This window comes from Tarenaya hassleriana, unplaced genomic scaffold, assembly GCF_000463585.1.
Source record: "Tarenaya hassleriana unplaced genomic scaffold, ASM46358v1 Cleome3, whole genome shotgun sequence".
In the NCBI taxonomy this organism is placed as follows: Eukaryota; Viridiplantae; Streptophyta; class Magnoliopsida; order Brassicales; family Cleomaceae; genus Tarenaya; species Tarenaya hassleriana.
In genome coordinates, this window is record NW_010966177.1 from 5,395,438 (window position 1) to 5,407,676 (window position 12,239).

The window sequence follows — 12,239 nt, forward strand, 5'->3', positions numbered from 1 at the left end:
AAAACATGAACTCAAATATTGCTTAAATGCATGTAATGTCATAGGAGAGTTTCCGGAGATAATTAAGTCGTCGTCGTAGACAAGAACGCAAACCTGAACTTTCCCGTCTCGAAATGTGAACAGAGAATGATCGGATTGGGACTGAATGAACCCATATCCCTCTAATGCCGAACGGAGCTTGTCAAACCAACATCGAGGAGCTTGACGGAGGCCGTACAAGGACTTTCGTAGATGACATACCGTGCCGGCCCCATGGGAATCGAAACCCGGGGGAAGTCTCATATAGACCTCTTCACGTAAATCTCCATGTAAGAACGCGTTATGAACATCCATTTGGTGAATCTCCCATTTCCGAGCAGCGGCGACAGCCAAGAACGTCCGAACCGTGACCATTTTGGCGATGGGAGCGAATGTCTCACCATAGTCTAACTCGTCCACCTGTCGATTGCCAAGAACAACTAACCGTGCTTTGTACTGTTCTACCGTACCATCTGAGCGATATTTGAGCTTAAAGATCCATTGACAACCAATAGCTTTCTTTCCCGGGGGGAGCGAAGTAACATACCATGTCTGATTATTTTCCAAAGCAGAAATCTCCGAGTGCATGGCTTCTTTCCATTTAGGATTGCGTAGAGCATCCTTGTAAGAGCGGGGTTCGGTGTCCGCAGAAATCGCAGCGAGAAAAGCCCGATGAGGTACGGAAAACTCAGAATAATCCAGTGAATGAGCAATCGGGTAAGGACCACCAGCAACCGGGTACGGACCTGAAGAAAAAACAGAGCCAACGTCGCAAGGTTTGACGCAGACTGTATTGGTGACGTGATCTTTTAAACGAGTCGACGGAAATTTCTGACGTTTTCCGCGACCAAGATCGTCGGCAGGAAACAGAGTGTCAACCTCGGTGCCCCCCCTGACGGGCGAAGTCTGATCAGTCGAAACAATGACATCTGAGACAGTCGGTAGAGCTGGATCAGGGTCAGGTGCCATAGCCGAAACAGAACCCGGAGCTGAATCAGACACCGGGGTGGCAGAGGATAGGGACGAAATGAGAGGGAGATCATCATCGGGGCAAAGAAAAGGAGCCGAAACTGTCAGATCCGAAGGATGGGTCGGATTGTCCGGCAAATACGATGTAGCAAACGGGAATTGTCCTCGCAAAACACGACGTCCCGAGACACGAAGAACCGATGATTGTCGAGATCATAAAGTCGCCATCCTTTCTTACCCGATGGGTAGCCCACAAACACCGAACGAACACTACGAGGGGCAAATTTATCTCCCTTGGTATCCTTGTTATGAGCATAACAAAGACAACCAATCGAACGTAACTGTGAGTAATCGGGTTTGCGTCCATAAAGAACTTTGAAAGGGGTTCGACCGGATAGAACCGTCGATGGAGTGCGGTTAATCAGAAAACCGGCAGCCAAGATACAGTCGCCCCAGAATTCAATTGGAAATGCAGCTTGAAACATCAGTGCATGAGCAACGTTGAGAATATGACGGTGTTTGCGCTCTACTCTACCATTTTGTTGGGGAGTGTGAACGCACGAAGTTTCATGAGTGATTCCGCGAGATCGAAACTCGTCACGAAGGCACAAAAATTCGCTGCCATTGTCGGATCGAACAATACGAACTTTCTTCGAGAACTGGCGGTCGACCATAGCCAAGAAATCGAGAAAGACACGAGAGACATGATTCTTTTCCGAGAGAAGAAACAACAACACACCGCGAGAATAATCATCAACAATCGTTAGAAAATATCGAGCACCACAGAATGACGGTGTACGATACGGCCCCCACAAGTCGCAGTGAACGAAATCAAAAATATCCGATGTTTTATTTGAACTCAAAGAGAAAGAATCACGCGTTTGCTTGGCGCGCAAACAAATGTCACAAAAACCCAAAGAATCAACAGAACCATGACAAGTAATGCCCGAAATCTGCTCGAATACTTTAGACGAGGGATGCCCCAATCTCCGATGCTAAAGCTCAAACGTCAACTTGTCTCCGGAACGAACAGCAGCGACAATCTCAACGCCCCGAAAGTAATAGAGCCCATCCCGTAACTCACCCGCTCCAATCATCGTCTTCGTAACGAGGTCCTGGATGAAGCACAACTTGTCAGTGAACTGCACACTACAAGTCCGATCGGCGAGCAACTGAGATACGGAGATCAAATTAACGTGTAATCCATGCACAAAAAAAACATCAGACAGATGGAGAGCCGAAGAAAGACAAACTGTCCCGGACTGATCAACAATCGTGCGACGCCCATCCGGAAGCACGATATTAAAAGGAGCCATGGGAGAAACATTATGTAAAACGTCGATACAACCAGTCATATGATGAGAGGCCCCGGTATCAAGAATCCAAACAGCGGAAGAGAACGTACCCGAAGAGGTTTCTGTAGCACCAATCTTCCCGGCATTAAGAAGAGAAATTAACGTCTTCCATTGATCCTCACTTATGCCACTCGGCGACGGAGTGTCTGAGGGTAGTGGCATCGGACTAGACGACTGAGGGCCAGTCGGCGGAACAGAGCAAGTGGCATTAACACGGCCAGTGCCACGGCTGCGGGAGTTCAACGACTGACCACGCCCCCGATTGGAGCGATTCCGAGGACGATCGCCCCACCACTCCGGAAAACCCAAAATTTGGAAGCAGGAATCGGCGGTGTGTCCAGTTCTTCCACAGTTCGAACAGAGGACAGACTTGTCCTTGGCCAGAGGAACAGACCGAGGCTTGGAAGCTGCCTGAACCGAAAACGCCGAGATTTCAGTGGATTCAGAATGAGGGATCGACAGCCTCGAGGCTTCATCCTGAATCACCACCATGTAGGCTTCCTCAACTGTCGGAAGAGGGAGACGAGACAGGAGATTTGAACGAACAATACCGAATTTAGCTTCATCAAGACCAAGCAAAAATTCATACAACCGATCCTCTTGCCTCTGTGTCTCCAATTCAGCAGCAATATTGCAGGTGCACGCCCCACACTTGCACACTTTCAGAGTTCGAAGAATGCCCAAATCGTCCCACAGTTTAGTCAATTTACCGAAATACGACTCCACAGAGAGGCCTTGCTGTCGGCAATTGGCTAAATCGATGCGCAGACGCATGAGACGAAGTGCATTCGTCATGCCGAAACGACGCTTAAGATACTCCCATAAATCTGTCGCAAACTCTCGGTGAACAACATCGGAACGAAGACTCGGTTCAAGAGTGTTCTTGAGCCAAGACACAATCAGAGAATTATTAGTTTCCCAATCTTCGTAATCTGGAGAAGAGGGATCCGGTGGTGGAATCTTACCGTCCACAAACCCGAACTTCTTCCGTGATTTCAAGGCATGGCGAAAATTGATCGACCATTCCTCATAGTTCGGTCCTCGCAGCAATGGCTGAGACAGGACAAGACCGGGGTTGTCGCTGGGACTCAAATCGAAAGGAGAAATCGTCCTCCTCGGAGTCCCAGAGATCGAGTTCTTCGCGGCGGAAGACATCGCCGAATCAGTCGCAGCAGTGTTGTCGTGTGTAGTCGCCATCGGAGGAGGAGTAACAAAATCGAGATGAACTAAAAATTGTCGGGCTCTGATACCATAACAAGGTATGAGCTTGGAGAAATCTGTGTGTTGTATTGATCAGGAACCACTATACTTATACAACTCGAAAACAACCCAAGACCTAGAGAATCTCGGACGAATCAAGCAGAGGAAAGGAAAGAGATATACACAAGATATACATGATAATATATATGTCCGATATTCTCGGTAACAATATGGTGACTATATGGCTTAATATGTTTATATTTCTTTCACATTTTTATGATGTTAGGATGTGTGTAGGACATTGTCACCAATTTTTGCGAGTTAGTGTATTTTATCACACATTTGGCTATTTGGTTTATTTATTTATTAAATATTTTAATATTTTTAATAAATGTGTGCAATTTCTTTGGATTTTCCGTTGATTTTATAAAAAAGAAAATGAAAAAAATCTTTATTATCGTACGGCAGTAGACTTCGACTCGGTTAATTCTTATAAAAACTCCTAAAACCTTTGAACAAGTCTCTGAACAAATTGGTTAAGGAACATGACATGAAGAAATTGAACCTTGAACTCAAATCATTCAACAAGTTCGTCTTAAGGCATCAAACAAATACAAAATCTCATAATGATCACGAGTTGCAACATACCCCTTCACCCATCATCATCATGCAAAGACAGGAGCAACCTTTGAACAGTTTCTTCTCACTTGACCCAAAGGACCAGTCAAGACATGGAGGTTCGAGAGCCTCATCATGGAGATTGCGAAATCACGTCTAAACAACAACGGAGCCGAAGCATATGCCTTCACCCATATCGCGGTTTCTTCCCTCGCCGTCAGCTGCTGATCTGCAAAGAGCAGACCTCTGTTCCTAAGCAGCCTTCTGAAGTAGCGGGTTCCGAAGCTGCCACCTGCACTGTCATCCCCAAACGTCATCGAGATGATTTGATCTTGATCCGTCGTGTTCTTGGGGTAGGAAGGTGCTGAAGCCGTGTAAGGCGATGGCAACGGAGCCGGTGATGGGTTTTCGGGCTGGCATTTGGTTTTCAGCTCTTGTAGAAGCACTGGATCGAGTGAAGGATCTGGCTTTCCGGTTCCTGAGAAGTTGTAGAGCCGATTCTCGAAGAATTGGCAGTGAGTGATGCCAATGCTGTGTGCTCCTGCCATTATCAACAATCAAGATCATCATCAATCTACTCTTTTTTCACAAGACTTGACACCGACAAGCAAAGATGAGAGATATACCTAAGAGACTGACAGTTTCTCTCGCATCGAACCCTCTTGATGCGAAATTCGCAAGAATTTCAGAAAGATCGGCTTGTGGCGAAGGAATATCGTAAGTTGCCATCTCCCCGAATGCCACCAGACTGTCTTTCCTGCCAGTGTACAGCGGATAAAACGGCCCACCCATCTGAAAGTTCGAAGACAGCCGTTAACGTCACAGAGGCGAAACATACACGTACATTTTGCGTATCAGTTCAATGAATATAGCCAGCCATAGGCCTTACCAGAAGGACAGATTCTCTAGCGGCCAGCGCAAGAAGATCCGAGCAGGAAACGATTCCAGGGCACACGTCCTCTAACTCCTCCTTGATCGTGTCGATGACATCGAAACCTTTCAAAGACTGGTTCGGAGGTGAATCTTTCTCGGAATCAAAACTTTCATCTGGGTCTAGAAGGATCGATGCATCACATCCCTGCCCAGAAATTTTGGAACCATACTAATTTAATCGATAGACAAGCATGAAGAACAGATTGTTATGATCAGAAACTCGGAAATTTCCAAATCAAACTTAAAATTAATCCATAGACAAGCATGAAGCAGGAATACAATCAAACACCTCTACGACACAAAAAAATTCCCCAGATCCTGCAAATTTTCCAACCAAAATAGAAAAAACAGAGAACGACAGAGAGAAGAAGAAATAAGCCATGACATCTTTGACCTCGATGAAGCAATCGTGGAAGAGAAGACGAATCAGAGACGGAGCAACGCTGGGTCTCGCATTCTGGAGTTCCCCGACGGCTCTACGGATGATTCTCTCAGCAGAAGGGCAAGATTCTCTGTAGTAGTCGTACTGGAGAGAGAAGGATCGATCATCGGGGTCTTCAGAGATAGACATGTAAAAACCTGGAAACCCATCCTCCGGCGAGAATGATCGCCGGTGAGATCTGTTCGCCGTGGTAATATCCGGCGATTTGACAAAGAAACGGCGGAATCCGGCGATGCAACGGTCGACGTTGATGCCCCCGTAGATCGCGAGGTAGATGCTGAGAGCGATGATAAAAAAGGTGAGAGACGCGATCTTGTAGTCTCCGATGAACCTCATCTTCTCTCTCTCTGATTGTGATTTTCTTCTCTGAGCTTTGGAGCTTTGGAGTGGGTACTGAAATGGCTGAAAAGAAGCGGGAAATAGGTAGAGGAAATGACGATAATGCCCTGCGACTGAAATTGTTAATAGACGGTTTTATATGCCATGCGGCTATGTACGTTCCTCTCCAGAGAAGGTGGAATCTAGTGCTTCCGGAGTATAGTACAAACCCTGGTCTTCTAATTAATTTGCTTTTACGAATATATAAATCTAAAAAAGTTTTGCACGTTTTTTAAGATTACACTTTGTTATTATTTTCATAAAATTTAGATAGAAAATATAATTTTATTTTTAGTAGAATTTCTAATACGACAATGAATACAATTTTTAAACCAAAAATGGAAAGGAAAAATGGATCATCTTATTAAAGACATTATATCACGATTGCGTAAAAAATCTACCTTGAAATTTATGATAAAAATCATAAACTATATGTTATAAAAACATTAAACTATATTGTGGTTATGAATAGTAAATGATGGTAGTTTTTATTTTGAGTTTTTAATTTTAATTTTTGGGTTTTGGATTTCAACTTTTAGTTTTAGTTTTCAGTTTTTGAAATACTTATAAATTAAAAAGAATCGACATTTTTATTTTTACTTGATTTTTTCACAAATTTTTTTACAAATTTTAAAAAAATTATATATTCTGATTGTCAAAATTTGTTTTTAATTTTTAAAAACTCCAAAAATTCAATCAATTCACCCTTAATATTTAAACTTTAGATCCAAAATGGTGGAAATGCAGATGGGAATTTTCATCCATGCTAATTGAGCCCAATGGTAATGTATATTAGGTCCATAATGGTTGTCTCCACCCATCATCACAATGGTTCTGTTTTATCTCTAATGGGCTTTTGAACCAAAGGTAAATACTTGTAAATTCTTTTTCGATAAGATAAAATTATTTTCCTTTTGTCCTAATTTTTTTCCACATTTTCATACGAAACAAATATTTATTTATTATATATTTAACTTTCATGCTAATGAAGACACAGTTTAACCTCCAATGTTATCATTATTTAAATATTGATGACATTCCTCTAAGATTTCCGGACTTCTCCAAGACAAATAAATTCAATAGTATTAAAATTTATTGAGAAAATTGTGAATATTTCTCTCTTCTTTCCCCAAATTTACATGATTTTTTAATTAATTTTACAATGTAATCAATGTATTGATTGTAATTATACGATTAAAATTGCAATGAGAGGAATAGTTGATATTAGGCAATTTGTTTTTGTTTTTTTATCTGCCATTTCAATCTCATTATTATTATTCTAATTTTGATATTATTATATTTTTTAATTTACATTTTTTCTAATCTTAGTGTGATCATCGTTTTAATCACATTATCACTCCGTGAAAATTATTTAATTTCTTTTAAAATAAATATTTACAAAATTTGTATAAATATATCTATGAATTATATAAAATTATAATTTTCAAACCTATTTTTAGATTAATTCTCTAGATTTACAAAACAATCCTTTTTGCTTTTATTGTTTCATTTCTTGCTAAATAGATTTAAATATATACTTTAAGAATTGAACTAAGACTTGGATTCTATTTAGATTTAATTTTAATATTTCAACATTTAATATTTATACTTCTTAAACATAGTCGGTTTGTTTTGTTATAAATTCTCTTTATCATATTGAACATATTATATTTCCCTAATTTGGTGTATCTTGTTATAAACTCTCGCAAATAATACAATATTTGTCATGGTCGTTGTTTTGTTATGTTGAGAATTTTAGTTCTTGTGTGATGATGTATAATTAATGTGCGTAGAGATAATACAATTGTTTTAATTTAAAATTATAATGTAGAGATAAACAATTGTTTTATTTTAAAATTATAATGGCTCAAAACCATAAGTTTAAAATGACTTTGTAATATTTTTATTTTCGTTACACTTTAACGTTTAAGACGAAACATTTGTTTAGTATATAAAAATTGTGTGAAACATTTAATAAAAAAATAATAGAAAAAGAGTGTCATATTTATCTTGGTTTGAATTAGTAAAATAAAATAATGTTAAGTTCTAAATATAATATGTAATTACTCTTGTTTTTCTGATGCATCTTAAGTCGATAAGAGTACTCTTGACACCTACACGTGACGACCAACCTGTGCAAAATAATGTCTCATCGTACCACTACAACAATTACTATTTTAGTCGGATCGAAAAATTAGTTAATTATATTATCTTTACCCTTTAACTAACATATTGGATTTTACTTATTCTAAGAGAAAATAAGTGTTAAAGTTGGTTATGTAAAGGTTGTTCACACAAGGAATGCGGTTTCATTTTGAAGTTAATTTGTTCATTAAACAGTTATGTATAGTATTCAACTGAAGAAAACTCATAAAAAATAGTGTCTATCATTAAATTTGTGCCGCATGGAAGGATGACTCTACCTCTATTCTATAGATGATCACAATCAAACTTCACAATTGATAAATAGTTTCGATAAAATTAGACATTCCATGAAAATAGTTTCATCGAATTCTCATTACACTTTCAAACAATAGTAAATATGATACATATTACTTTTTTTACACATTTTTTTCATGGTATAAAGATCTCTTTAATATCATTGTTTAAAATGTCTTTTCACATTTGTTTCAAAATAATATTGACATCTAATACTTTTGAAATACTTTCCAAACACTTTCCTATCATAGATGAAAAATAGTTTCAAACAAAACACTATATACCAACACATTTTATCCGTAAGAATCTCTATTTCGTCGAAATTCATAGTGTTTTTTTAATCTAAATTCATAGTGCTCTATTCCAATCTGCAATTCTGTTGGTGCATCACATTGCTAGACAACCACACGATGTTCCACATGATTCATTCACGACTTGGCATTAGTATTTTGCTATCCTACACAAAGATCGATTGTTACATGTGCACTACAAAGAGTTCTATAAACATCAAATAAAAGTATATTAAATGAGCAATTGTGACAATGAGAAGTATTTGAAAAGTTTCCACCATTCAACTCAAGAAATTGTTTCGAATTTTTCTATATTTTTGTATATTAAATGATTGATTGACTTAATCAAGATAATATATATTTGAAAATATGTGTAAATTATTTTAAAGAGGAATCAATTTATCACCATCACAAATAAAGATTTTAAATACACAATATATATAAAGTGATAAAGCTTGCAACTTGTTATTCTTCTTCTTTTTTAATATGATACAACAAAGGAGTAATATTTAATTAGAATATATCTTGTTGGATGATGATGTATTATTACCACAATCATCTAAATCCAACTTATATATATATATATATAGATTTTATAAAATATCATTGATAGAAATATAATAAAATTTGATATATATACACATATAAAGTTAAATTATATTAGTAAATCATTATATATATATATATATGAAGAAATGAAAGAATAAAAATATCATAATATTATTATATTAAAAAATTATTTTTATATATATGTTGAACATATTTATCAACGATTTGTTTTCAATATCTTTATTAATAAATGTTGAGAACTAGTTTATATTCATGATATTCATGTTGTATTCTTCTATGTTTATTAATAAAATATGTTTATTAATAAATATTTTATTCTTCTATCTTTAAAAAATAATAAAATAAAAAATGAATAAAAATAATATTTTTAATAGTATAGTAAACAATTGTGTTAAAACTTATTTATATTCCTGATATTCAAATTTTTAATGATTTTCAATTGTGCATCTATATAAATTTATGTAGATAACACATGATTCTTTAAAAATGTTACTTAGTTTATGTAAAATTGATATTATTTTAAATATGAATATATTAGAAATATACTATTTTATATGATATTAATGATTATCATCGATAAATTTTTTATTTATAACAATGTTTGTTTATAACATTTTTTCTGATATTCAATTTATCAATTTGTGAACGTAATTTTACCTCAAGACATCTTTATTAAAGTTTACGATATTGTTGCTATTTATTTAGATAAAAATTATAAAGAATTTAAAATTATGTATATTTCAACTTAAACACAAATCAAAGAACTTGCAAGACAGGTCAATCCGTTAAGAAACCTAATATTAAACGGAAAAACATTACCACTCTTGAAACAATTGTACATCTTAAAGAGAGATCAAGATAGCTTTTATATATTTTGAGATTGATTTTTCAAAGTAATGATTAATTCTATTGTTGTTGCTCCCATGAGAGTGATTTTTTTAAATAAAAATTAAGTCGAATCAATTTTAAATAATTTGCTTTCAAATTTGGTTCAATTTTTACCCATAATATTCGAATTGGTTTTAATGATGATAACTCAAGAATCGTGACGTGTAAATTTAAAAACGACACATAATTATATATTTTTTCGATGTATAATTAAATATGTGCGAGCATCAAATTTTATTCAATCGATTTTAATTCATCATAATTCCTTCTTATTTTATAGCAAATTTTACATAATCCTCATCTTATTTCTTCCCATTTGAATAGAAAAACAATAAAAATTATCTTAATTAGTGGCTTAATCACAGATTTGCACAAACTCACATGAAAAAAATTCCAACAACAAACACATTTGAAAATCGCCAAATTTAATTAATTAACGTAACATTACTTCTATCATCCTAATTTATTACAATCTTAAAATACAAAAAACCCCAAAAAAAAGAAAACAAAGATAATCAAGTAAAAACTCTATCATACGACATCAAGGACAAAACTCCTCGCCGAATCTCCACAATCTGCAGCTCTAAACATCTTGGAAGAGGCTTCGAGTTGACACGTCATCTTTCCAACACATTCCTTGATGACAAGTTTCAGAGCATCCTTATCTCCTTTGCATGTTCCTCTGGTAAATGGTCCACACTTTTACGTCTGATTACCGAAATTGACGAACTTAACATCTGAAATATTCTTGCCATTGCAAGAAAGCTTAACCATGTTATTCTCATCAGCCTTTGGACAATCTGAACCTGATCGTCTTGAAGCTTGCTATTGTCGGATCTCCACCCATTTCTTCGAGGAGCGAGAGAACATTTTCGTCGTTCTCGTTGAGGAATTATCGTGGAATATGGTACCTACAAAAGGGTATTACACATTTGAATGAACATTTGTTGTTGATGTAAGGGCCACAGTAATCACATACCTCGCTACAACCATCGTCTGAAGCTTTGAAACTTGACCAACATCATCCAATGCTCTTACCATTGATCAAGATCTCATTTTTTCTGAGTCTCTGAAGGTCCACAACCACTGGATTACATTCAAAAAGATATTGAACATTGTTTGTATGCATGTTTTTGAAGAAATATAAGATGAACTTGTGCTCTTTTAGTGTAATTGGGTATGTAAAGGCAATATGAAATTTTGAGTTTCGGACTCGATCAACGGAGTATTCAAATATTCAACCCGTGACTCGATGGATATGGATATCGATGGATATAGATATAGTTGTTAAATTCCTTACCTTGTACCATGTTAACATTCTGAAAGTGAGAAGTTTTTCTGACGATCATTCGAGGTTATTATCGGATCTAGACTGAAAACTTTGATCTCGACACCGTTCAATCCGATCTTGTATTTTCTATTGATGAGCCAAAAGATCCTTCTTGATTCTCTCATCGCCTTTGTATCTGACTGCCATCATCGGACCATTGATTCTTGCTGGGCTCTTCTCAAAAAACTGTCCATATATAGTTCTGAAAACAAAGGTTTCTTTAACATTTTGAATTGAAAATAATGATCATAAAAGATACTTATGATGAAATTTACTTGACCTAAAACCCAACGGTGATGCTGAGCAACATTATACGGTTAGTTTCGAGAGCAAATCCGATGACAACAACGATAAACAATACTCTGTACGAGAACTCATCCTCAATTTTTCTCCGCATTTTCCCTTACTTTTTCGGCAACCAAACACTCCACATCTCTTCTCTGCCTCCCTTGCCAACGCTCCATCTCTCTCGTTGTCGTCATGTCTTCTTCTTCGACCCCTCAGATCATCGAGCACATCGTCCTCTTCAAGGTCAAGGATTACGTTGACTCCGACAACGTCACCGCTATAAAAATATTATTCGAAGATGGTTTGTAAACTCTTTCCTATTAACGTATTATTGTTAATATTATCATTACTATTCACAATAATAATTGTTAATATAACATAATATGAACTAATAATTAAAACGAACAATTAACTCTCATGACTTTTCAATTGAACGTAACATTTTTTATTTAATTTATAGTTAATATCATTTATAAAATTTATAATTAGATTTGATTATTTTAATTCAATTTTAAGTTTTT

General features: G+C 36.3%; 1 protein-coding gene across 1 annotated transcript; it reads right to left on the reverse strand.

The window, feature by feature from the left end:
• Positions 1-4,078: 4,078 nt before the first annotated feature.
• On the reverse strand, positions 4,079-5,886 carry LOC104819530 (putative Peroxidase 48). Its single transcript, XM_010549645.1, has 4 exons — positions 5,488-5,886; positions 5,050-5,238; positions 4,787-4,952; positions 4,079-4,701 (listed from the first exon to the last, which is right to left on the reverse strand). The coding sequence occupies exons 1-4, from the start codon at positions 5,869-5,871 to the stop codon at positions 4,208-4,210; spliced, it is 1,233 nt and encodes a 410-aa protein (XP_010547947.1). The 5' UTR covers positions 5,872-5,886; the 3' UTR covers positions 4,079-4,207.
• Positions 5,887-12,239: the final 6,353 nt, after the last annotated feature.